The sequence below is a fragment of the Botrytis cinerea genome, chromosome 6 (assembly GCF_000143535.2).
Source record: "Botrytis cinerea B05.10 chromosome 6, complete sequence".
Taxonomy (NCBI): Eukaryota; Fungi; Ascomycota; class Leotiomycetes; order Helotiales; family Sclerotiniaceae; genus Botrytis; species Botrytis cinerea.
In genome coordinates this window covers 69,087-94,640 of record NC_037315.1, presented here as the reverse complement: position 1 = coordinate 94,640, position 25,554 = coordinate 69,087, and the positions used below count along the sequence as shown (strand labels likewise).

The following is a 25,554-nucleotide window of genomic DNA, read 5'->3' as shown; positions in this document are numbered from 1 at the left end:
TAAATGTGCGTTCATTATCTTATTCCGCGTTGTGGCTTTGCAAAATATACATGAAAATAAATCGTTCGTTGCGTGTCATTCTAGAGATGAGAAAATTTTGTTCGCGAAACTCTGAAAGAGTGGTTTTCACACTGATGCCCATCTTTCTCTATATGTTCAAGAACACATTAATTTTCCTTGAATATTAAAATGTACACTTTCTACCGAAGCTGACTCTCAACATTTAATGAATCTCATTTCCCTTTTAAACCCTTCCATCCACCCTCTCAACATGTACACTCATTCCATTGTCATCCCCCTTTCCGAAATCCTCCTCCTCCCCATCCCTTCTCATCTCCCTCAACATATTAGATCTTCTCAATCGAGGTATCGTATCCTTACATGCCCCTTTTATGATCTCTCCTTCGAAAAGCGTATGAATTCTCTCTAGTGGAACATTCTTCGTCTCCGGAACAAAGATAACCGCATAAATTGTCATCAATATGCAACACCCACCAAAAAGCAAAAAAGTTCCGTAGGTAATCCCACTTAGCATAAATGGTGTGATCTTCGAGATGATAAAGTTGAATAACCATTGTACTGCAATAGCAAGTGCCATACTAAAACTGCGTAGATGGTTGGGAGAACATTCGGAACTGAGAACGAATGGAATGGGTCCCCAGCCAAAGGAATAGAATACAACAAAGAGGTAGACGCAAACAATTGCGAAGGTGGAGTTTCCGTCCAAGGGTGCTCCATCAACTGGAGGATTGACAGCTTGGTTTATACCAATATAGAACATAGCAAATGCTTGTCCCAATCCTCCTACAATCAAACACCACTTCCTGCCAACTTGCTCTGTCGCAAACATAAGTCCTAGTGCAGTAACGCAAACTTTCACGACACCATAAATTCCTGTTGCAAAAAGTCCTGCAGATGTGCCTTTCAGGCCCACCGTCTCGAATATTTCTGGAGAATAATAATTGATGCTATTTGTCCCGGTCCACTGTTGCCAAAACATAAGGATTGCACTTAAAGAAACAGCGTAGAACGAAGATTTGTTCGAGACCGTGAGTTTCATTTGTCGAATGAGGGTTAATTTCTCTTTTCCGTGAAAGTCCGCAATTATTTCATTGTATTCGCGTTGGATCAGTGGATCTGTGGGAGAACGACGACGAACACGGGAGAGTGCATGAAGAGCCTTTTCATGTTGGTCTTTTTCGACGAGCCATCGTGGACTTTCATTTTGGAAAAAGAGTCCTAGTCCGAGAAAGACACCTGGAAGCATTTGTAAAGCGAAAGGAACCCTCCATTTAAGCGGATTGTTGCCGGCTATGTTCTTGTTCATACCATAATTTATAAAATAAGCGAGCATTATGCCAGTTCTATGATTTGTTAGTATGATCTCTCGGGAATAACGAGAATTGGGCACTTACACATTAAACAACTGCATACACCCCACGCATCTCCCCCTTATCTCCTTACTAGCATTCTCTCCAATGTAAGTTGGTACAACCGCACTCACTAATCCAACCCCAAACCCTCCAATGAATCTTCCCGCATAAAGTTGTCCTAAACTCGTTGTTCCCATTCCACTGGTGGTTTGAATGATCGAACCCACCAAAAAGATGAAATCAGCTACAAACAATGCCTTTTTTCTACCAAAAACATCACTAATATAAAAACTTGACAATGCACCAAAGAAACATCCTCCCTGTAGGACAGAAACAATGTTTCCCGAAACATTAGTGTAAGTTGAGGATCCTTTTTCGAGTCCAAATGAATCTTGGAATGCGGGCATCGTGAGAATTCCACCGATAAGTCCGGTATCCCAACCGAAAAACATGCCGCCAAATGAGGCGACTACTGTGAGAAAATATGCATTGCGGTTTGCGGATATATCATCGATGAATTGACGATAACGTGATGGTCTTGATGAAGTTGATGTTTCAAGAATATTTTGAGAATTGGTGCTTGGTGATCCAATAGTGTGAGATGTGGACATAGTGGCAATTGTTTGTGACTATCATCAAATATTGTAAAGATAATTTGTCCAATATGTCTGCGTGGAGTAGAGAACAATACAACAAACGATTGCTAATTATGGGAGGCAGAGAGGACAAAAGCAATCAATCGACGAGGGGGAAAATGAATTTTGCTTCATTCTTCCACATCTACTTGTATAAACAGCAAGTGGATCATTAATTTTTATTATGCGATGTAACCATAGTCATTGCCGTCACCTCATCCCGTTTTTCAATCCACCCCCACGCCATTACTCGTACCACGAAGATCTGGGGTGTAACAGATCAAACTCGCTAACTCACGAATTGATGCGTGTACATTTACTGTTTGCGGGGTATCAGAGTAGAAAAGCATTCGTGAAATAAGACCATTGTGGAAAAGAGGCGGGATTTGAAGCATTTTTTGACTAGGATTTGGAGCGGATTTCCTTAATAGTCTTGTCCGCGTGCTATACCTCGGGGAAATTTTCGTTTGGTGGAAAGAAGTTGACGAATGATGGAGTAGTGGAGTTTCTTTCACGTCATACTGCGTGTAAGTCAAAAACGTGGGGGTTGGCATGTACCCCACGGGGAAGAGGGGTTACCCGAGACTTTTCCGGTACTTAAAATGATGAGTGGGATAGTGTAATTCATTCATTAACAGAGCAATCATGAACATGTATATTTGTATATCTGTCATGTTAAAGACGCTGAAACGTTTGTGTAATTAGACCTAACTATATAATGACTGTGATGAGCTAATGTGGTCTGAAATTTCTACAATCTTGGCATTTGAAAGCTCCCCTGCGCTTCCAAAAGACTATGAATTGGTATAAAAAATGGATGTGTCAACTATTTGCTTTGGTGACATAAATTTGAGGAAGAAAAGTCATGAGAAATTCACATACTTCTCGATAATTGTTTTGAAAGTGTTTTTTCGTGGTGCACACGATCATGTAGTCTTTCATTATCATTTGACTACATTGATTGATATTTGAGATTACATTTACATATTGCCAAAACCTCGTTCCGACTATACTGAGTCTCAAAGCCGAGCTTTTGTGTAAATTTTACTGATCTCCTCCTTAGCCTTCTCTCTCAACAACTTCCTCAATATTTTCCCGCTCTAAAACCCCGTTAGTTCGTGTATTTTATGAAACTTCCTTAGACTACCATCCAAGAGTGGAGACGAAAACTCACCGGATTCTTAGGAATTGCCTCTACGAACTCCACACCACCCTTCAACCACTTAAATCTACTGGTCCTCTTTTCCACCCATCCCATCACTTCTTCTGCGTTTAGTCTATTTCCACTGCCACCACTCTTTACGATATAAGCCCTGGGTACTTCTCCCTCCCCGATCATTACTCCAATTACGGCTGCATCTGCAATCTCCGGATGTTCTAATAACAAAGCTTCCAATTCCGCAGGAGCCACTTGATTGCCTTTTACTTTAATAAGTTCTTTCATCCGATCTACAATGAAAAAATGGTTTCGAGAATCGACGTAAGCGATGTCTCCTGTGCGAAGCCAGATACCAGATGGGGAGTTTATCAAGGTTTCTTGGGTGGCAGAAGGTTTTTTCCAGTATCCTTTCATTACACTTTGATTTGTTAGATGCTTTGTGTAATATGTTATGAGTGATATGGAACATCAATACAAGAAAATGTAAATGTCGGTTAATACTGAGAAATATAACGTACTTAGGTGCCTGAACCCAAATTTCACCCCGTTCACCTTGTTTAAGCTCCTCTAATGTCTCCGGATCCATAATTTTCGCATGACAATTGGCATTAAGTTCGCCTACTGAATTCGGTACAGGATCCTGTCGAGGATCGCAGCCTAGAAGTGAGCAAGTTGCTTCAGTCATTCCCCATCCTTGCTGTTTAATCAATAATTAGTTTCAATGGAGTGATTGAGAAATTAAAATACGGAGAGGAAATTACAGTAAGTTTGACATTCCCATTTGGCCACAGCTTCTCTACCTCATCTATCACCTCACCACTTAGTGGCGCGGCGCCAGAAGCCATATCGAGGATACTACTAAGATCGTATTGTTTCGTGAGCGGCGATTTGACGAGCATCTATACATGTCTTTGTTAATGTTTCGTGCCCCTCGGCTAATGTGACAGAATGATGAATACTAACAACAACGATTGGCGGCACCATACTCAACGAAGTAATTCTATACTTTTGTACTGCTTCTAACATCTCTTTGAAATCAAATTTCTTCATGATATAAACCGGAATACCGCGTTTAGGTGCCACAGCTCCAAAAATCGTTTGACCCATTGCGTGGTACAGAGGGAGGAAACATAACCATTTTCTATTTTTAAAGATTATTAGCGGAAAATGATTGCTTTTGACTGTGGAACTTACGCTTTCTTGTTTCTTTCTGGTGTTTCCGGATGGAGTTCATGTAAATGTCTGTATTGTATCGAATTTGCAACATAATCTAGGTAACATGACTGTTAATCTTCGATCAAACCTCGGTAGTATCTCCTTGGGGGAAAATGAGGATTTGAAAGAATGTCAGAACTTACTATAATGCGTGATCATCACTCCCTTAGGTACACCCGTTGTACCAGAGCTATAATTTAAACAACAAACCGCTTCCTTCGGATCAAAATCTTCCTTCCATTGAAACTTTCCCCCTACTTCCTCAGTCTCTAGAAGTTCCCACCAACTCCTTAGTCCTTTCGTCTCCTGTTTTATGATACCAATTTCCTTCTCTATATCGTCAAATACAAACAATTTCTCCCTCCCTAAGCCTACTTTCCCGGCTGCTTTGATTCCCACCTCCAAACCTCCCTCCCCACAAAGTAGAAACTTCGCTCCACAATCACTAAGCTGATAAGCCAATTCCCTTTCCACAAACCCCGGATTTGCACCTGTAAAAATTCCTTCTGCCATAATAATTCCCATGATAATCACTGGAAAGAAGAGATTATTACTCGAAAAGAGTAGAACTCTATCTCCCGGCTGTAAACCATTTTTGATCAACCCAGCAGCTAAACGTTGGGAATATAGTCGAAAATCTGATTGAGTGAGGAATTGAGAAGGATTCGAAGCGTCAATGAAGGCCAGTTTATCTGGGAGGGGGTGCGTGGAGGAAGTAAAAAGGTAGGTTGGGAGGGAGATGGAAGGGATGGAGAGATGCCAGCGAGAGGAAATGGGCATTTTGGGTGTGTGTAGTTATTTAGAACAGAGGGATTACTAGAATTGAATTGATCCGTAAAGATAGAAAATGGAAGGGAATCAAAATGAATTATCACTGTCCAAAAGATGATACAATGTACATGCAACATACTATCCACTGGGTGGTGATATTTCCAGACTTATTAAACACGGAAGGCTCCCGCCCCCGCGTTCATCTACCCCGCAAATTATGGGAACACTCAACCACTCAATATTATCACTGTAAATCAAGATTGAAATGATTGAATAATAGTTTATTTCATGAATATATATATTATACAAATATTTGTATCAAAATCAAGAATATTGTTGAGAGATATTGTTTTTTATGGGTACTAGAGCAGGGGGAGCTAGCTCCAATTCGTATCAGCAAGAGCTCTGGCATATAGATCAGTCAGAAATCTATATGTCAGGGCCCTTGTCCTTCTAGTCAGTTAGTACACTGAATTCAATCAATTTCTGAATGCCCTCATATTCTAGCACATGCTTCCTGTCATATCCTGTAGAGAGTCATATTTGAAATATTTATCTGAATTGATATCGAATTTTGGAAAGTACATTTGTTGGTATCCCACTTTCTTCGTTTTGCTAAGGATTACATGTCACATTTGTCAGCTCCGAGGTTATTTTCGGTTATTTCAGCTATCTTCATGACTCGTACAGAAAAACTTGGTTATACCGGACTCAGATTTTCGACCAATCAAATCCGGTATAAAGAAGATTCCGGTATAAAAAATGGTGGTCCAAGCTTTCTAACCAAGATTTATATCCGATTTCAGCTTTAAAGCCCGATATTTTCGGAAAAAATCATGTGACTATAGCGAATCAAGCTTATTAATCAAAAAAAAGCTTATTCAGCTAAATTTACCACCAAAATTTATACCGGATTCGCAAAAAAAGTGTCCGGTATACCGGTATATCCAAAAAATCCGGTATCACCATATAAAAAGTGCACAAATCAGGAAATTATTCCGGTATATAGATTCCGGTATATACCAGTCCGGTATAGCCAAGTTTTTCTGTATCACGACCCGTTATTACCGGATATATCCGATCAAGTCGGCAAGTGAGTCATTCGGTGTATTCACGCTTATAGTTATTTTGATATAAAAATGTGGTTTATAGATATCACTTCACTCGTATATAAAACTTGCACAAAGAAGGAACAAAACAGATGAAACAACAAGTGGAGGACATGTTCTTATCATGGTTATATTAACAGGACGTCTATTTCATACGAGACTCTGTTTGCCTCTGGGGCACGATCGAGATCCACGCGTGCGGGATGAGGAAGACCACCCAAGAGCCTTCCACGACATACATTGAATGAAGTCCTCCACAAGTTGATCCCAACAATCCTGCCTATCCTCTCTTGCCATTCATCCTTATCTACTCCGCAATAGGACAATGATCATAATTACCATTAACATTATTTCCCCACCATTGTGGGAATGGTGCCGCAAATCCACCGGCTCCGAAAACTGCAAAACTCAGAATGAAAAGCACGGTATAACTCGCGCCATCCCAAGCTCCGGTAATCAAATAAGAATAGTTTTTGAAGATATTTGGTCGATAATTACGGAGATAAAACTGGGTGAAGAAACCTGCTAGCACTTGACTGAGAATTACGCAGGTTTGAGATTGGTTGTAAGGAATATATCCGGCGTATTGGATAAATTGAGGCATATTGATTTCTGTCAAGGCGAAACCACGAATCTTGGGAATGAACTGTATTAGAGTTGAAGTTAGCATGTGATTTCTAAAGGCAAGGAAAGAAAAAATCGGGAGCACTTACATATACTGTGATACGATGAGCGAGAACAATACCGGCGCCAACCACCAATCCCAATGGGACAACAGAGTATTTCGCTCCCGATTTATAGAGTTGTTTTGCCAAAGCCCAAGAAGCTGCATTGGTGTTGAAAGCTTGGATGGTAGCACCACTCCAGGAACTATTACCATTTCCCGTGGAGAGAAGTTCCCGATTCTCATTCACGATGGATATCATCACAACATAATTGACGAAACCTCCCAAGATAGTACCGTATACTTGGGTAAGGAACATGACACGAGGAGGGATTTTGACTGATTGTCGAGTTAGTTTGTGGTTGGTGAATGAAAGGTTGTGGATACTTACGATATTCGCCTAATTTCAGATCATTGGAAAGATTGACTGTGTTGGCAATGACATTATGGGACCAAGCCGCAAAATACATATTTCCAACTGGACGTCCAGGAAGCATGAGACCCGCCAACATTTTTGACAAGTTGTTTGTGGCAATACCGTTTCCGTATCGAGCATATAGAAGATTACTCTATGAGAACGTCAGAATGACAGAGAGATGAAACTAGTCACGATATACGTACCAGAGGGGCGATGAAACATCCTAACAGTAACGCAACTATGTACGCCCAGACTGGTAGAGTAATATTCTCTTTGATCACGACGACAAGGCCAAGAACAAAGCTGATAACGAGGATAGCAACATACCACCACCATGGAGCTTCTTTGTAAGTTCTAGCCATATGAGCATGATGTGGATCTTCGTAAGTTCCTGCCCTCGCACTTTTGAATGCTCGGACAACATCTCCACCCCAGAACGCAAAACAATGAGTGATAAGAGCACCGATCTAAAGAAGTTAAGTCAATGTTCGTGAAAGAATAAACGTACGTATTGGAGAAACTTACAGCAGCATTTGCCATGAACATAGCATACGCAAAGCTTCCTGTTAGACTTGGAGTGCCATATTCCTCCAGAGCAGTCTCGTTTAGGAAACCATTGGTAAATACTTGTCCAGTTGGATATCTTGAGCCATTTTCCGAACGAAGTTGTGTTGACATGAATGGTTGCGATTTTGAATCCCAGGCATTGGTGTAGTAAATACCAGCCATGGCAGCAAAGCAGACAATGTATCCGGCCAAACTATGAGCTTGTGTTTTGAGAGGAAGAGAAGTGTTGAAAGATGTGATCTACGAGTTTACTTTGATTAGTTTCTCTTTGAATCAACCTCGAAAGAAATGGATGACTAATCTCCGACTTACATATTGCCAGTCGAATGATAGGGTGAAAAGTCCCATGCCCTCATTGTTTGTCGCACCCCCAAAGACATTAGTGAGTGCTGCAGCCTTACTTCCCGTAGCATTCATGGCTGCCAAACATGGAATTGAAACAGAATTCAACCAAGGAAAGATATAGGCCGGAAGGAATTCATAAGCAAACATACTTCCAAATGCATACCAGAAGTATCTGAGGGGTTTGGAATGTTTCAAATCTTGCCAGTGAAGTCCTTGAAGTGTCTTGACCGTTGGTAGTGTACTCCAGTATACAGACTCTGGATGCCAAACCATAATTGGGCGAAGCATTCCACAGAGTCCATATCCAAATAGACCAATGGATATAACTGCCAATATGACCGTGGTAGCACTAAGAGGTAATCCATAGAAGAGATTTTGAGCTGCGAAAACGGTGATTGTTTCTGCTGCATTGGATGCTGATGTTGCAGTAATTGCACAGATAGCATGTTCTTTGAGGTTCCATGGTCCATAGTTGAAGAAGGAGATGATCCGAATATGCAATGGTATAGTGCCTTGTCCACCTCTTTCTCTCCAGCGAGCTTCAAATTTGTCACCGCGAGGAAGTACCTTTGCCCATGTCTTGCCCAAGAAGTAGGCAATCAGTACGATGAAGGTACCTTGAATAACACCCAACGATGTGGGTTTGAACTAAATACAGATATCAGCTTTTGTTCATGATAGGAATGGTGTCAATGACTACTGACAGAGTAGATCTGGTACATGACCGCCTGAAATCCCGAAAGAATGGTAGCTAAGAAAATGCTTCTGAAGCTCAACGCTGGCTGCCCATCATCTCTAAGCGGCAACAAGTGAGCAGCTGCGTCCGCACCAGTAACAATGATGACATCGTCACTATCATCATCTTTAGATCCATCAGACAATTCCTTGGTGTCAATATCTAATGTATCCTTGGAGATTTCTCGATTGTCAGCCGAGATACGTAGCTTCTCGTCGATTTCATGATGTGTTGGAACGGAAACTATATGACCCTCGACAGGATTGAATGCCCCAACAACTGATATATCAGTGTTAGCAACTGGCATTTTGTCGGATTAACTGTGGTTGACTTTGGGTTGGGAAGTCACAACCAGTTTGCGGCTGAAAGAAAAGAATTATTTGAGACACAGGCAGAAAATTCAGAGGGAGTTACACACTCTCTCATATATGTCGCTTTGCCAGCTCTCTGGTGATACCCATGCTTGCCAATGGAAATAGAAAGTCTTGGTGTTGCGGAATACAGAACCGATATCTCGTACGAGCACGATAAGGCAAATAGGATCCTTGTGTGATCGTAGCCATATCGCACGCCTTCACTAGAATCCCAACTGACCGCGCGAGAGTCCAAAATATCTTTGCCACATAAAAACCCGACGATCGAAGTTTAAATCCTAGGTTCTTTTTGAGAAAAATGAACATGGGATCTTGTTCCATCGGATGACCCTAACTGAATTGATAGTAATTTGCATGGATTGCTACCATTTGGATGGCGCCAAACCCTACACTACCGCTGGGCATGAGTACTTGCTGGGGCTATTTTCTGGACAGGCTTTGACCATATACAATGATATGGTGAAAGTTCGGGGTTCCCACGGATACTTCCTGGTACACTGCTATATTCAGAGGCAATCTAGAAGGAAGAACAAATATTGATGTAGATGATGTGATAGGTGGGATAACAACTGAGATCATGTTCCTCCTTAATTATTTTTCTTGGAGATATTTATCAGGGGGTAGGGCCAGCGATTAAACAATCATGTTATCTCACGGCATGTCCGTCCAGATTGAGAATGCTAGTCGATGTATGTATCAGTATGTGCAGGGATAATTGTGCCAAGTGCTAAATGAAGGCTTCTCGTTTCCAAGACCTTTCTAATTAGCCACGAAGGATACCTTACCCAGCACTAGATGCTTGTGTTGTTACCACGGACCATACTACGACCATCCTGCTTCCCTTCAGTAAGATCTTTAATCGAAAACCGAGACTAATGTCTGATGAATTAACCTGAATGTCGTTATTGATTCAGACTGTAGGTAATCACAGTACTTTTGAAGGCACAAGAAAGAGCTTTGGGCATAAATCCCCAACAGGAACCGATCAGTTCATTAATCGCCTAGCCTACCACCAATTCCATATCACACTATCCATTGTTCATGTCGTACCTCTCACAACGGGACAACAAGTCGTTCAAACACACCAGTTAAACGTTTTGGCTTGGCTAGGTTACATCCTGCCGACGGGCCAAGCCGGATGATAACTTTCACTCCACAATAAGAAGGTGGAATCGCTATCGACATTTGCTGAATTGATAAGGACTTTCCAAATCTAGAATTGAAATTCTCGTCTGATGTATTGATTAAGATAAACTGGGAATTTCCCAGTTGTCAGGAGACAAATGTTCCAACAGTTGTTCTAGCTCACTTATCTTGTCTAATCATCCATCTATCTATCCGAGCTGATGCTTATATCTTGGCATATGAGCGAGCGCAAAAACACTGAGATTAATTGGCTATTTTGACAATCTAGTAATTCGAATATGACTTTGAAGAGCCATATACTCTATCTTGATAATGAAAAGCTGAAATCACATCGCGATACGATGTTCGTGGGATCCCAAGACAATAGATCGGGCAGAGGGAAAAGATAAGTGGTGTCTCCCCTGCAAAGTAGAGGCACAGATGTGAATGAGAAAAAGAGGCAGGTGGGTAAAGAAAGCTTGGTCATGTGTTAGTTCAGTCTTCCCCCATTATTCTGGTTTATGATGTGCCAATTATTAGCTTCTAGAAGAAAATATACCACGGACCATCGCTCGGTCCTGACACCTTTTTTTAAGTGCTCGCGTGCGAGCTTCTGTAGCTTTCGTTAATTTCATAGAAAATGATGCGATTTACAACTAATCGCAAGTCATGAATATCCAACGAACCAACAAACATCTAAAACTTGACAATTTGACCCTTCCATTTATCAAATAAATTATTGAATACCCTTGAATTCATTCGAGAAAGCACAAACCACAGAGCCCTGGCAAATAGTCAAACTTCCGTGCGCAACCCCTCATACCCACGTTGAAATCCCCCTTCCCCCCACTTGTGGCAAACAAATCTGGTGGTTAGACTTAATTACAGAATAGATGCTAAGCTTTATTCAAGAGAGATATCTTGAAAGATTCATTGCCCCCAGAAGCTAAGTGTCTCGTTGATAAGATATGTTTCCTACTAATGTGACATTCTATGAAGATTACTTCCATGTTAAAAGAATATGCTTATGTACATGGGTTGGAGTAAGCGCCAGAACGTTTTGATTGGTAGTGGATTAAGAGGCGCTTACTGTAATCAGCAACAACCTACATGAGCAGTATATACTTTAAGTTCCAATTTTGTAATGGTGAAGAATTGAAGTCTAAAACACTAAATACAGACAATCGACTAATTCCCCCCCCACGACCTTTGTTTCTTGTTCCAGATTTTCAACATTTCTCAATTCACCCTCTGAGATAAAGATTTTTATATAGAACCTCAACCCATTGCGTTTACTGGAATATTTCCTGGTGCAAAACATCTATCAATAGCCACTGCATTATTTCCCCACCAATTTGGAAATGTCGCATTAGGAAGATTAAGACCAAATACCATGACCGTTTGCATAAGTTGTGTACCGCAATCTAGACCAACTCCTAGAAGGTAATTGTACTTTCTAAACCAGACGGGATGGTAGCGATAGACGTAGCCCATGCTTTTCGATTGTTAGTATGCGGATTATTTTGAGAGAAAGGAATATGGAGAATAACACATACAAGAAAACTGAAACAGCAGCACTAGTCATCAAATTCGTAGTTTGATATACCGGAAACCAGGTTGCTCCAAAACAAATCAATGTTGGATTGAATCTCTCTTCGATCTTCCACTGAGGTTTCCATTTATGAACTAGGAATGTGAGAATGACGAGCACAGGTCCTACGAAAAATCCATAATAAATCCAGGAATACATAGAGCCTTCGCCAAAGAATACTTTAGGGCCAAGAACACCCCAGATTACGGAAAGGGAGTAGTAATTTCGAGTTTTGACAGCATTCCAAGCCTGAGAGGCGACGGCACCGGTCAATTTGGGACCTTCGGAATTAATGATAAATCCTAGAGATGGGAAATAAGTTAATGTGTTCCTAGATACAAAGGCTTTGGACTTACTCATCATGCCGTAATTGATAAATGGACCTAAAAGTGTACCATAAACCTGTCCGATAAACATTTCGGTTTCCGGAATTTTCATATAGAAACCAAACTTATAGTCAGAGATCAAATTGAGATTTTGTTCCAAGATCTGTCGACCGTAGACCATGCATGTAAGAACTCCAAGAGGTTTTCCTGGAAAAAGAGCTCCAGCAATTACTTCTGATAAGAATTGCATTCCAACTTGCATATTGGCAACACCCCATAAGATTCCATTTGGAAATGTGAATATACATGAGATTATGGAGATGAGTATAAATCCCCTAAATCAATCAGTTAGTCAACAAAAAGCATTTGATCACAGCGAAAGAGACTTACCACCAAGGAAGTTGCATTTCTCCTCCATATAGTTGACCGATGGCAAGTCCAGAGCAAATGAGTAAGAGTAATCCATACCACCAATGTGGAACGCGAGGAGACACTTCCATAAGTTTGAGATAAGGATCATCATAATTACTCCTTCGATTTCTGAAAGCATCTCTCATTCCATGATAAGCAGGCATGCCATACCATAGAGCAGCGTAAACCATAGCACCAGTAGATGCAGCAAAACCGAAGAAGAATTGAAGAGCATATGATGCGGACCAGTATGGTGGAGAGTAAGCGTCCATTGCTTCTTGATTCAGTGTATAATCAGAATTAAGTATGCGAGAAATGTTATAAGAGGAGCCAGTGCTATCGTATGTACCAGACCCCATGGCTTTAAAGTTCAAGGCATTGAGAGTGTTACTAAAATATAAGAGGGGGTATATCAACCAGCATGCGAGCATTGCGCCGATAAACTGATTTGCATTTGCCCACAATGGTGTGTAAAGTGGTGACCAGAAGGCGACGTAGTTCCAATCTAAGCTGATATCGAGTATTCCCTATGGTGATCATTAGTATATCATGATCGCTACCTTAAAAATAAGAACCTACAAAACCATAATAGCCTGATCCCATCAAATATGCTTTCCAGTTTCCATGACCAAAATAACAAACTAACGGAATGGAACTTAATAATGGAAAAATGACACTTGGAAACCATTCATAACAGAATGCACAACAAGCCACAATAGCGAAGAATTTAAGAGACTTCTTCGTAACTGCGGGATTTTTATGCATAGCATTGAAAAGAGATACGTTTGGTAGCACTCCTGGGTAGTAAATATTCGGAGGTCGAACAAGAATATCCCGAAAAAGTCCTGCAAATCCATAACCAATCATTTGAGTAGTGATGAGAAACAAGATTCCCCAACCAGGATTCATCTTACGGCCATAGTACAATTCCATAGCTGAAAGTGGGCCGAGGCCATATGCTGTGTAACACTTCTTTACAGTTAGCGGGGCAAAACAACTTGGTGTAGAGATATACTGACACTTCCCCAATAAGCTACTACTACGAGTGCATGTTCTTTTGCGTTCCATGGTCCTGGATTGAGACTCCATTTGTAGCCAAAGGTATTAAAAACTCTCTTTGGTAGGTAGGCAGCCATTAGAGTTCCCATACCCCAAGAGAGAAGTTGTACAGCATAACTCGTAAGGTTCATGTAGTAAGGTTTGAAGTAGTAAAACGAAGATATTCCACATCCAATAACCACCCAGAATGTAGAGCAGAACCAGAATCGAAATGTAAGAATTGGTTCCCTGTAACATAGTTACAACTGTCAGTATTAAAAATTTAGGCTTTCACTACAGCAAGAACTTACGTAGGATCATTGTGCAGGTCAACTGTCTTGGCTACTAATGGGATAGGATAATCTTTGAGACGAGGGTCTATAAAGATATCATTCTCCTCAGGTACAATGAGTTTCTCGTCAGAAATATCTTGGAAATCATTTGAGTCGACAGCTTCAATTTCGATATCCGCGGTCTTCTTGTCGGAAACAGGGGACTTTGTGGAAATTTGAGATGCAGAGTCCCCTCCTTCTGGGTGTACATTAATAGTATCCATGATGAAGACAAGTCTGTGAGGAGAGGAAATACACAAACTTAACAACGGCTTAAACACAGAATTCTCTTGGGGTTTGCTTCCATGGCATATCTTTATATACCCCGCGTTTGTGTTATCTTACAAGCCTTATCTACTCACTGAGGTTTCTGCATCGCAGCGGCAATTTAAAATGGTTGCAACCATCAGATTACACGACAGTTATGCAGACTGGATAGCGAAAACCTCAAAAACTCGTGGACGCTATCATTCAAAAGTGGGTATAGTAGTCCAAAGAGGTAGCATACCCGAAGATCTGCGATTTTAGATAGATTCGGTAAACCATACACTCTGCATTCAAAAATTGATATACTCAATTCTGTTGAGAGATAAGAACCCGAGGGGAAAAGAATTATGGCTTAGAACCTACAATACCCTTGACGATCCCCGGAATGAGCACTTGCTCTTGCACCTTCACAGAAAACACATGCCATCGCTTTACCCGATACCGATTACTTTTGCCACCTGTCATGAAAGCCTGCAAACATTCTTGTTGAAATATTCTGAGAAGAATCACAAGACGCTCTGCAGTGGCCTCCACATGCGTGCGGAACTTGAATGCTCAAGTTGCATGCAGAAATGCAGGCAAGATACAGGCAAGATAGGAGGGCAATGATATGGTTCGCAACAGTGGGGTAAAGCATCCACAAAGCCGCAAATCAACCGAGCTCTGCACCATTGAGTTGGTAACATCACGAAGGTCATTGGACAACGGTTCACGAATTGACTTGAGATCGTCGATTCTGTAACTATTTTCGATGAAGAACTATCAAAGGATTATTCCAATATATTATACGAAAAAGGCAGGAGTCAAATGGGCCGAGGAACCGATAACGGGAAGTAGATATTTTCTTGACGCAATTGGCTGTTGTTACGCAGCACCAGATAACGTACTACCATGGGCCAAAGCTCGGGGCCGAAATCCCGAGTGAAGGCGCGTTTCTAGTGATAACAGGTCTACTCATTAATAACATTAGCGAATACTCCACGATAAAGTATAATGGAAACAACAGCCTGTCTGGAATTTTTCTTGAAGGATGCCAATCTCGAGTTATTCGAGAAAGCGAGGAATACCTGATGGGAAAATGTAGGTATTAAGTAGTCACAAAGTTTGTCACAGAAGATTCATGCGAGCGTCGGTATGACTCACTTGCTACGCGATCCCTTAGTAGGGGCGGATATTTCATGCATGGCAATACATGTTTACAATTCAGGAGGGAGGCTAGCGGAATTTATGTGATATTGACTATGTACATTGGTCGTATGGAACGAGGGAACCAAAATCTAAAACTCGGGAAGCGGAAGTGGTAGAGACATGCAACGCTAGTGCACGTGCCTCGATCTTTCAACATCATGTATTATTGTCAAGAGATTCAGATCATGGCGACAGTCTTTTTTACTAGTGAAGTGCTTTTAGTAGTGAGAAGTAGAAAGTTCCTCAAATTTGACGATATGTTGTAATGTGCAGCTGTACATTCGGTGGTGTTTGTGAGGTATTAGTTATAGCCTCATGTGTTATTACCAGAGATAAGATATTGCTGCCTTCACTCTTCTGTAGCTATACAGATATACAAACATAACAGTTAACTTCTTAATGAAATCCGGTAAGCTCCCAATGTTTGGTATTGATTGTTGTTTGATCACAAAATCAATCAATAAGAAGGGTGGAGGAATTCGCGCAAATAGCAGAATATCTTCATAATTTTACAATATCTTCGCTAGGTCGAGAGTAAGTTGAGATTCAGTGGCTTTTTAAAATCACAGGACTTTTGGTGAATTATGGAAAGGAAAGGTGGATGTATATGCGTATTTATAGCAAGAAACTAAGAAGAATGGTTGAATGGGAACCAAAGAGTGAAAGCACACAATCTCCTGGTCAACGGAAGACAAGATCATCCAGATAATGAATCTAGACTAAGTGCCCCACTCAATCCCAGAAGTTCTGTTGAAGTATGAGAGCACGAGGGGAAACACTAGTTCCCCTCGGTCGGCTCAGTTTGTTGAGATCGGGGAAGTACGGAAAGGCAATAGAGTTCTCATCCGAAGTAATTGGGAATCAGTCATCCTATTGTTTTGATGAAGCTGGCTGGAGATTTGACGGCCCGAGAATATTTTGAGTCAGAATTCAGAGGCAATGATAATTAAAAAGAAAGGAAGGGGAAATATCACGTTGATTGTCTATGGAGATTACTTTGAGTATTTAGTCTCCTTCATGACATCTTTACATATTGGTTATAATTCATAATAACACAAGTATTCATCATGTTGACTGATCTCAGCGAATTCTGCTTCTTGCCATAACCACAACGCTTCATCAAGAACTACAAGCGTATTGTAAGATCTTCATAACATCTTAAAGAGCAAAAGTGATATGCCAATCATCGCTTTGTTTAGCCCCACAGATATTTCATGGAATTTCTATGTACTAAGTATCGAACTACAACTTTTGGTCTTTCATAGAGTTCTTATCCTTATAGCCAGATATCTTTGTATAAAGATATCTGTATTTCACTTCGTACTTGCCATTCGCTGAGTATTCTGTTATCGCGTCACCAATTATTGTAAAAAGAGATTGCCAGGTCAACGTATATCGGAGCAAACGAAATCCAGATATTGTGAAAAGATGAGAATCAGCAGTAAATAAAAGTGAGAGATCGGAACAACCTTTCCCCTTCTCGTCAACAATCGGGCACCACGTGGAAGCGGGACAGATAAAAGCTATCAACCTTTGTAGTTCGAATCTGTCCCGTGTTTTGAAGAAGAATTTTTCTCTGTTTATATTCGACCTCTAATTGGAGTTTGCGCTCTTTATTTTCTTTCTCTTGCAAGTTTCTGCGATCCCCAAATTTTCTTTTCAACGATTGCTTCTATTACACAGCACTTTGAGCACTTACTCTGCTTCTTTGCACTCTGTTTTTTAAACTTTTTGCTTCTATTTGCTTATACCGTCTTTGAGCTTTTCTTCTTCTCTAATACCTCTTTAATCTGACACCTTATCAAACACTGTCTTTCAAAATGGAGTCTGCTTATGTTATCACTCGTGAGCAGCACCTCTTCTTTGAAGAGAATGGCTACTTGGTCATCACAAATGCTCTCAATGAACAAGAGATTGAAAATCACAAATTCTGGGCTCAAACTGCACATGATCTTCCACGAGTCAAAGAGGCTTGCGATTACCTTCAATACGATGAGATCAACAAGAATGGAGAACGTGTGCTGTGTAGAGTTGAGAACTTCACAACTGCTGTTCCAGGCTTCAACTCACTTCTACGTGGCATGAAACTTGTGAGCATTGTTAGCCAATTGGCAAATGGCCACATGGTTCTTTTTAAAGACAAGTGTGAGTCTTACCCCTTCAAATTTTCAAGACTTTGCTAACTTTCCAAGTGAACTACAAGTTTGCTGGCTCTGGTGGATTTGCTGCACATGTTGACCGTGCTGGCTATGGTGCCTTCAGTAACCTCAAACACTTGTCTATTGCCATCGCAATTGACCCAGCCAACCAAAAGAACGGCGGTATGGAGGTGGTTTCTGGTAGCCACAAGATGAAAATTCCAATCGGCGCTGACAAGACTCTTGAAAAGAGTTGGGTCGAGGCTCAAGAATGGATCCCAGTTAACCTTGAAGCTGGTAAGACAAACTTCCTCAATCACAGATCAAAATCAAAACTAACAGAGTTCGCACAGGTGATATCCTCATCTTCGGAACCTCTTTTGCTCATAGGAGTGGACCCAACAACAGCACCGATGATCGTCGAGTTCTCTATGCTACCTACAATCGTGCAGTCGATGGCGACAACCACGACGCGTATTACCTTGAGCGTGCCAAGAGATATCCATCCACTCACCACCGAATCCCCGGCGTCAACTATATCAATGGTTCAAAGGATTATGCGTATGGTACACCAATGCTTACTATCGAAGGATTGGTTGAGCCAGCAGTTACAAAGGAGAAAGACGGCGAGAAGGAATCTTCTGACTGATGTACCGATGGGTAAAGATGAAGCATGGAGTATGATAATGAAGACTTATGATGGCATCAAAGGGCGTTATTATGGATGGTGGACCTGACTTCAATTTCCATAGTTACTTGCATAGATCCTAAGGTTGTTCTAGCCAGCGTTTTCGTGTTCCCACTAGGGTATGCTGGTTCTTTAAACCTGGCCGGAGTGATAATAACACAAGGTCAATAACTAAGAACTTTCTCACATTGCAATCTGATTGACAACAAATGAATTCATACGTGTTTGCAAAAAGAGACCGCATCTTGGCTGAGTCTCTGAGAAATCATTGACAGACTCGCGGTGCAAGATTACGTGTATATGAAAGCGTAGCAAGATGGGAACAAAACAACCAACAAACATTTTCCTTGATATGAGAAAGTGAAGGCACACATGATAGATAGTGGAAAGTATACATAGTTTTAACAATGTCAATTTATTATACTTATGAAAAGTTGAACAGAAGATGAAAACTGTACGTAGTGAAGTTTCAATAGATGTTGCCTAGAGCCACAAATGATGACTAATTAGCATGTTCAGCCCACCAGTGGGTGCACAGACTCACAGGACACTCACGAAGAAAGTACAACTTCACATCAAAAAAATCGGTTTTAATAATTCAATCAATATTCGAATTATTTATTTATTTCTTTTCAATTAAACAAAAAGATCTCTGAAGTATAGTGATTTAATATAATATAAAAATGGATTTAAAAAAATGAAATTCAAGTTTTTATAATTAATTATATAATATCCAATTAAAAACTACGATAGGAAAGAATATTATTGAATTTATAAATTCAGATCTCATTTTTCTGAAACAAATCTGGAAAATATCACTTCGTTATATTTAAAAAACGTCATGAATCAATTTGAAAAATATTAAATTAGAATTCAGATTTTGATTGAATTTTGAAGTTGGTAAATTTGAATATGAAATTGTGCTTTCCTGTTACGCTGTCCCGTGAGTCTGTGCACCCACTGGTGGCCACATGAATGAGACTAGCTAGTTACGTAACCAGTGCAAGGACGAATAGATTATTTAAAACGACTAGCCCTTGATCTCACTCGTTGATATGACAGAAACATAATTTGAGAATGATTCCGCGTCTATACTAAGGTGCTCGAAGATTTTACACATTAAAAACTACAAATTGACCTCGTGACTTTCCTCGGTTGACAAACCAGACGCTGAGCATTCCTTTCTCACGGAAATCTGAACGCCGATGATAACATCCGTGTCGCAATTATTTTCTACAAGAGGCACATATATACTTCACACACTAATTAACTGCGCAAACATACTAGTTTTGGAAATGGAAAGAACGGAAAAGCACTTACATTCCATTGTGGCATTGCGATAAATTCAATGAATTATTCACTGAAATGCTGATACTACTTTCAAAACTATGGCTATCGATGGCTATCACTAATTGCTGTTACTAATGGCTAAAACGATAGTTGATGCTAGACTCTATGTTCTCTATGAGAGCTTCATTGAAACACCAAGGATCATACGTGTGATGGTAAGACTCATAATAACTATACAGCCTAGGATTGATATCCATCCCTGGTATAAGCATACCGATGAAACTTTGTAGACAATGGAAGGGAGGCGTGTGAATCATAACCAAGGGTTAACTATAATGGTACTTGGTTTGTTCCTTTGGCTTAAGTGTTTGTAGCTCTTTCTATTATGGTATTCAAAAGCTGAGACTATGAGCTTATACTAACTACTCGCGTACTTTTACTTCAGACGTATCACTCATAGTTGGAACTCCGCATAGTAGGGTCTGGTTACCAATCCAATATCAAAAGTGATGTTCTCACTCGCAAGGCTTCTTTATGATTATCAGTTAAGCTGAGCATACCTACCGATTGAGGGGGAATGAAACAGGACTGATCTAGAGTTCAGCAGGCCATGCTTTCGAGGACGAGATAGAGAGAATAGATGCTTCAAATCCCATTGATTTGATAAACACCAACAGCTTGACAGGCACTGCTTCAAAATCAGATACGAAATCATCTTCCGGATAGATCCCATATTCTATTCTCATTCCATAGGGTGCTATGAGCTATGATGATGAGCGAGATGGAGCAGTATGAATGTATTGAGGGTACCGCTGGGCGAAAATTTAATCGAATTTACTTTCCATAGATGCTTGAAGTAAACTTTCTACCCATTGAGATTTACTTTTGTACTCCCTACCACGTTTAAAATCACCCCAATGTTTTCATAAACAAGCATAGATCTTAGATACATAGATTTGGAAGATATATTTGAAATCATCATTGCCCATCTCAGTGACATCTCACATTCCTGATTCAAATCACCTGTCACTCACTCCATCTCACTGGCTCTTACTCTAAAGTTTTTATTCATATTCAATGGCTAATTCAAGTAATCTCATCTTGTGGTATAAGTTCCTTGTTGTGGAAAAGAGTGATTTTCACTTGAATTCATTTTACAAAGGCACTTCCGGAAACGATAGAAAATCGCTGATTCTTTATTCTCCATCAAGATTTGACTTGTGCTTTATCTCTTTGTGAAATTTATTGCCAACAAAACAAATATACCAAGTCCCAGTAAATTAACCAGTCTTGAAATTTCAGATACGATTTTATTGAAAACTTACTCTAATTCTTCACATTATTTTTCAAGTTTATAATCCTATGTCTCAACATTAAGTCAAGATGGCAGAACAAGTGATAGATCCAGCTAAACCCATCTTGTCATTTAGGGATCGAGAATTAATTACTCAAGGTCATAGACAAACATATGAACAGCCAGACGAGATATCTCTCGAAATCATCGAAAAAGCCATTTATGATGATAGAAGAGGGCCACCAAGAGTTCCCGGTGGAGATCCAAAAGACACCAATCTCCTTCCATTTCAACAATTGTCGCTACTCGATCTTCAAAGATTCCTGGCGTTCTGTGGTCCAGTCAGCGGTCCAGATGATCAAACGGCCTACAATGAAAACATAGGCGCCAGCATTCTTAAAGTAACAGATGCTTATCTCCGTCAGATTTGTCTATTCGTAAATAGCCACTCACCAATTCGAACTGGGCGTGAAGATTATCCAACAGCGGCTTATTTGCCTCATGACTTTTGGGCTCCAACAACTAATCCGCCTACAGAAGAATACATAGAAGATAGGGCAAAATTCATAAGGACGAAAGCACGTCTCCCACCTCAAAGACTTAGAGCTCTTACCCACTTGTTCATTCATATCACACCATTTCCTACACATCTTTCTATGAAACCAGACAGTACCTTGCTGGTAATAACGCCTAGAGCAGCTACAATAGAATATTTTGATTATTTGGATCACCCAGATAAGCATTACATAATAGGTGATATTATGAATGTCATCTCTCGTGTGGATCCAGATCGAGATAGCACATGGCTTGAACTTGCAGATTGGAAATCTAGAACTGGAGAGAATAAGGGAGCGGATCAGGTTAGAGACCGACCGCCTGCAAGATTGAGAGGAAGTCAGATTCACGTTTGTACAGATGCTCTAGGTCAAGCTTTAGGACACAACGTTCGTTTGGATTACCCAATGCATCTTGGGGAAACTATGAATTATTACGGCAAAGAATATGATTTTGTGAATTGGAGAAAAGCAATGATTATTACGGTCGATCTCTATCTTGGATACTTCTCAAATGTCATTACGGATCGGCAATTTAAACCTAGAATTAAAAGAATTTTTGGTCATCGTCCATATAAGGAAGAGGAGAAGCAGCCTTGGATAGACAATGCGAGACAGAGAAGAGGGGGTACTCGATGGCTACATTTTAACAACAAGGTGTTTAGAAGATTGTTGCCGAGAGAGTTAGCTCAGTGGAATGCATCAAATATTTGGAGAGGACTTGGTGAAGTGGAATTGATTGAGAAAGCTAGAATAAGAGAGGGGCATCCTAGTAGGTTGCATAGATACCATGATATGCCAGAAGGGGCAGAATTAGGAGAATTTGGAAAAGAGATGAAGGGACGAAGAGCAAGAAAATTGAGGAGATGGTTGGAAGATCAAGATGTTGATGAAGGTCGCAGGGTAACTCGCTATCATACAGATTTAGAGACGATAGGATGGATAATTGGTGGAGGAATGTAGTGATTGGGTGGATTAAAGCAGAGGATGTGGGGACTTGATAAAAATTAAGTATTTGATTCTTGTGGACTGATTATTATGTATATTTATTTCTTTTTCCATTTTGGTTAGATCTGGCAAACGAGCAGCAGGAATAGCATTGGAGCCAAAATAGTATGTTTACCTAGGCAGTGGATTGTGTTGTACATTTCTAGTTCATGTGTATCATGTAAGTATAGTAGTCCGTTGGTCTGTGAGTTGCATTGTGGAGAACTCACAATCTCAATGATCTATACACTTTTAATATGCACAAGTCTAGAAGCTTTGGTAATTCATTCGACGAAGGGAAGTAAAGATATGGTGCACACGAATCGAGTTTGATTGTTGTAAAAATGTCAACTGATTCAGCCTACTCGACTCAATCTCGACTGGTGGAATCCCCTAATTCTCCTACACCTTGATGTTGAGTTACCGATCCTATCCCCTATCACCACTCAATCCTATCCATCCTGGACTTTCATTACCAGCCCCAAGACCTCCCACAAATCCTTTCCCAATGTCCAAAGTACTACTTCCTCGACCGGTATATCCTATCCCATGACCCAGAATTTCCGCAAAACTTACCAATCCAAGTTTGGCAGCATCTTGTATCATATCCAATGTATCGTATACTTTAAGCGCCCTTTTGTACTTTTGTTTCAGGAGTGAATCGGAGGGTTTACGTAGGTGTATGGTATAGGTTTGAATAGTTGTAGAAGAATATTTGGTGCAGAGGCCGATGGGATGGCCTATGGATGAAGTGGTATAGTCGGCCGAGTCACGGGTAAATGTTGTGTAGATTGGCTTTGATGCTTGAGTTGCGTTGAGATTGGATGATTCTACTTCAAATGAGACGGTCTTTGATACGAGTTTCCCGTCTTCGAATTTCTTCTCGACCATATCTAGAAGTTTTGATATGTGCCGATTATCCTCTAATTCTTTTTAGATTCATTATCTACATCATCTTTCCATGGAAGAAAGTGTGTACTTACTATAGATAATAATCACTTTATGAAATCTTGAGTTTTCAGAATAGCTAAGTAGAAAGAAGACGTCCACAAAGCCTATAATTCGAAGTCAACCAGACCAGCGATCTCCATTGACGAGAATCTCCCATGGGTTTATATCACTACACAAATATTTAATGAAGAATTCCAACTACAGAGCTTCTCATTTTTGAAGAAAAGGAATAGCTCACCAGTCACATTGTAATGTTTTATCGTCAATTGATCTCCCAAAGACTTTCAGGACTGGATGATATGAAGTTATTCTTGCTTTATCATCACAAAAATCTATGATGATTTCTCCTAAAAGATGTGGAAGATGAATTATTATTTAGAAGAGTCTCTTGATTTTCTTCTGGGACCACAGGACCTCACCCATGATAGTATTCAGGATCAATACATCCGATTTCATCGATATATCAAAGCATTTCTCGTCAAAATATTCATCGAACTGCCGAACCGACAAGGGCTTCGTATAAGTATTATGGATCAAGTATTGGATTCACAAACCTTGTCACACTTATAGCCATTTTGTCAATAAATCCATGCTTTAGGAAAATTGGTTGGCTGAGAAACCAAGTTAGGTATTATGTTCTGCAAGACACGTGTAGAGCGGTTCTCGAGAACGTGGAGTAATTGAACGGGTGGAATGTGACCGTCGCAGTTGTCTCATCGCTGTTGTAAGAGAACTCTTACCATGACTTCCGGGTGACTGATGGCCTAAATTATGAAATATGGTAAGATATTCGATTGATCGATTATTGCGGGGGTATTCTCGAATATCGATGGTAAATCATATCGTGTTCCTACAGGTTACTTCTAGGATGTGAACTTTATCAGAACAGCTTATTAGAGCATTCCCTACAAGCTTTCCTTGCTCAAACTGCCTGTACCTCTTTTATTTTCATGTTTTCTTTCTTAGCAAGCTGGTTATTAGACAATAAAATGACTTCCTGAGCAGATCAGAATGAGTTACTTCGTTTTGGGGAGAAAATCTTCGATACGACAGGTGCACCAGCACCAACCGAGAAATCTCCCATTTCCTCCCTCGCTACTGCCACGGGCGTAGGTTATAATGTTGCTCGCCATGCCTACGTCAAATCTGTGCTTGATCCTTTGCTGCAAGAGAAAGTTCACAAATCAATGAAATGGATCATCAATTCCAACTTTGTACCGGAATTCATTGATACAAGAGAGAATGGCATGAGTTCAGATGATAATAGTTTTGAGGAAGACATCATTGACCCGGTGATCTTGAATGCGGATGGAGTGCCACGTCCAGTGGTCGCAATGGGTGGCTTAGGTAGTATAGCTGGCTATAGGTATTTATAACTACAAATAGCTTGGGGGATAAAAAAAGCTATATTTATTAATTAATAAGTAGCTATAGATATTAATATTTCATTTTTGTAGATTGATTGAGTAAAATATATATAATATGAATATTGTTTAATAAACTTTATTTATTTAGAATTTTGTTTTATTATAATATTGAGTCACAATTGGAAAGGATAAGATATCACTTTTACATTCCTTCAAAAGATCAAAGAGAACGCGAGAAAGAGAGAAGTGTATGAGATGATACGGAATTCTCAAGATGAAGACGAGGATGCAAAAAGTTTCGCCAGTTTCCGAGTTAAGAAATTTGGTCATTTGGAAGCATCATCTTGGATCATTTTGGAAAGAAATCAGATTCCTCTAATGCAGGAACTTTTCTCGCGGATTTCAATGAATTCAGAAAAGCTACTTTGGAAAGAGCAGACCTTGGCAAAGGAGTTATTAAAAAGATAAAAGAGGTGGAGTCGAAAAATATGGTAGAGAAAAATCTGGAGGAGAAAAAGCAAGACATGGGAGTTGATGATTTAGAAACACCACTTGAAAGCGAGGCCAATGAAATCAATGGTCTGAACCTTAGCAACGATTAATCGAACGTCGATTCAATTCTTGAGCTTGAAAACAAAATA

At 40.2% G+C, this 25,554-nt stretch overlaps 7 protein-coding genes across 7 annotated transcripts; 2 read left to right on the top strand and 5 right to left on the bottom strand.

Annotated features, from left to right (window-relative positions):
* Positions 1–73: 73 nt before the first annotated feature.
* Positions 74–2,141, bottom strand: BCIN_06g00150 (hypothetical protein). The gene is made up of 2 exons (XM_001560074.2): positions 1,416–2,141; positions 74–1,364 (listed from the first exon to the last, which is right to left on the bottom strand). Exons 1-2 carry the CDS (start codon positions 1,982–1,984, stop codon positions 245–247), a joined length of 1,689 nt encoding a protein of 562 aa, XP_001560124.2. The 5' UTR covers positions 1,985–2,141; the 3' UTR covers positions 74–244.
* Positions 2,142–2,922: 781 nt separating this feature from the next.
* BCIN_06g00140 (hypothetical protein) lies at positions 2,923–5,386 on the bottom strand. The gene is made up of 7 exons (XM_024693272.1): positions 4,526–5,386; positions 4,362–4,437; positions 4,131–4,308; positions 3,929–4,066; positions 3,686–3,864; positions 3,183–3,585; positions 2,923–3,108 (listed from the first exon to the last, which is right to left on the bottom strand). The coding sequence occupies exons 1-7, from the start codon at positions 5,160–5,162 to the stop codon at positions 3,028–3,030; spliced, it is 1,692 nt and encodes a 563-aa protein (XP_024549058.1). The 5' UTR covers positions 5,163–5,386; the 3' UTR covers positions 2,923–3,027.
* An 873-nt stretch (positions 5,387–6,259) lies between these two features.
* Positions 6,260–9,416, bottom strand: BCIN_06g00130 (hypothetical protein). The gene is made up of 7 exons (XM_024693271.1): positions 8,961–9,416; positions 8,224–8,904; positions 7,870–8,151; positions 7,548–7,811; positions 7,318–7,495; positions 6,976–7,265; positions 6,260–6,908 (listed from the first exon to the last, which is right to left on the bottom strand). Exons 1-7 carry the CDS (start codon positions 9,297–9,299, stop codon positions 6,570–6,572), a joined length of 2,373 nt encoding a protein of 790 aa, XP_024549057.1. The 5' UTR covers positions 9,300–9,416; the 3' UTR covers positions 6,260–6,569.
* Positions 9,417–11,666: 2,250 nt separating this feature from the next.
* BCIN_06g00120 (hypothetical protein) lies at positions 11,667–14,470 on the bottom strand. Its single transcript, XM_024693270.1, has 7 exons — positions 14,169–14,470; positions 13,839–14,106; positions 13,399–13,788; positions 12,799–13,346; positions 12,439–12,743; positions 12,048–12,384; positions 11,667–11,986 (listed from the first exon to the last, which is right to left on the bottom strand). Exons 1-7 carry the CDS (start codon positions 14,411–14,413, stop codon positions 11,770–11,772), a joined length of 2,310 nt encoding a protein of 769 aa, XP_024549056.1. The 5' UTR covers positions 14,414–14,470; the 3' UTR covers positions 11,667–11,769.
* A 2,773-nt stretch (positions 14,471–17,243) lies between these two features.
* Positions 17,244–18,658, top strand: BCIN_06g00110 (hypothetical protein). The gene is made up of 3 exons (XM_001560070.2): positions 17,244–17,789; positions 17,837–18,079; positions 18,136–18,658. The coding sequence occupies exons 1-3, from the start codon at positions 17,465–17,467 to the stop codon at positions 18,429–18,431; spliced, it is 864 nt and encodes a 287-aa protein (XP_001560120.1). The 5' UTR covers positions 17,244–17,464; the 3' UTR covers positions 18,432–18,658.
* A 2,408-nt stretch (positions 18,659–21,066) lies between these two features.
* Positions 21,067–22,738, top strand: BCIN_06g00100 (hypothetical protein). The gene has a single exon (XM_024693269.1). The coding sequence runs from the start codon at positions 21,144–21,146 to the stop codon at positions 22,569–22,571; it is 1,428 nt and encodes a 475-aa protein (XP_024549055.1). The 5' UTR covers positions 21,067–21,143; the 3' UTR covers positions 22,572–22,738.
* Positions 22,739–22,905: 167 nt separating this feature from the next.
* Positions 22,906–23,684, bottom strand: BCIN_06g00090 (hypothetical protein). The gene is made up of 2 exons (XM_024693268.1): positions 23,579–23,684; positions 22,906–23,518 (listed from the first exon to the last, which is right to left on the bottom strand). Exon 2 carries the CDS (start codon positions 23,484–23,486, stop codon positions 23,025–23,027), a length of 462 nt encoding a protein of 153 aa, XP_024549054.1. The 5' UTR covers positions 23,487–23,518; positions 23,579–23,684; the 3' UTR covers positions 22,906–23,024.
* Positions 23,685–25,554: the final 1,870 nt, after the last annotated feature.

Excerpts from the sequence above, each read along its gene's own strand:
- BCIN_06g00140 (XM_024693272.1), bottom strand. The coding sequence starts at position 5,162 with ATGCCCATTTCCTCTCGCTGGCATCTCTCCATCCCTTCCATCTCCCTC. Across the intron at positions 3,586-3,685 it reads ATTTGGGTTCAGGCACCTAA|TGTAATGAAAGGATACTGGA; the intron begins GTACGTTATATT and ends AACAAATCAAAG. Across the intron at positions 3,109-3,182 it reads AGGCAATTCCTAAGAATCCG|AGCGGGAAAATATTGAGGAA; the intron begins GTGAGTTTTCGT and ends ACGGGGTTTTAG.
- BCIN_06g00120 (XM_024693270.1), bottom strand. The coding sequence starts at position 14,413 with ATGGATACTATTAATGTACACCCAGAAGGAGGGGACTCTGCATCTCAA. Across the intron at positions 14,107-14,168 it reads GACCTGCACAATGATCCTAC|GGAACCAATTCTTACATTTC; the intron begins GTAAGTTCTTGC and ends ACTATGTTACAG. Across the intron at positions 13,347-13,398 it reads GATCAGGCTATTATGGTTTT|GGAATACTCGATATCAGCTT; the intron begins GTAGGTTCTTAT and ends TGATCACCATAG.
- BCIN_06g00100 (XM_024693269.1), top strand. The coding sequence starts at position 21,144 with ATGGCAGAACAAGTGATAGATCCAGCTAAACCCATCTTGTCATTTAGG.
- BCIN_06g00150 (XM_001560074.2), bottom strand. The coding sequence starts at position 1,984 with ATGTCCACATCTCACACTATTGGATCACCAAGCACCAATTCTCAAAAT. Across the intron at positions 1,365-1,415 it reads TGTATGCAGTTGTTTAATGT|AACTGGCATAATGCTCGCTT; the intron begins GTAAGTGCCCAA and ends AACAAATCATAG.
- BCIN_06g00110 (XM_001560070.2), top strand. The coding sequence starts at position 17,465 with ATGGAGTCTGCTTATGTTATCACTCGTGAGCAGCACCTCTTCTTTGAA. Across the intron at positions 17,790-17,836 it reads GGTTCTTTTTAAAGACAAGT|TGAACTACAAGTTTGCTGGC; the intron begins GTGAGTCTTACC and ends TAACTTTCCAAG. Across the intron at positions 18,080-18,135 it reads CCCAGTTAACCTTGAAGCTG|GTGATATCCTCATCTTCGGA; the intron begins GTAAGACAAACT and ends GAGTTCGCACAG.
- BCIN_06g00130 (XM_024693271.1), bottom strand. The coding sequence starts at position 9,299 with ATGCCAGTTGCTAACACTGATATATCAGTTGTTGGGGCATTCAATCCT. Across the intron at positions 7,812-7,869 it reads TGTTCATGGCAAATGCTGCT|ATCGGTGCTCTTATCACTCA; the intron begins GTAAGTTTCTCC and ends TAACTTCTTTAG. Across the intron at positions 7,496-7,547 it reads GATGTTTCATCGCCCCTCTG|AGTAATCTTCTATATGCTCG; the intron begins GTACGTATATCG and ends ACGTTCTCATAG.
- BCIN_06g00090 (XM_024693268.1), bottom strand. The coding sequence starts at position 23,486 with ATGGTCGAGAAGAAATTCGAAGACGGGAAACTCGTATCAAAGACCGTC.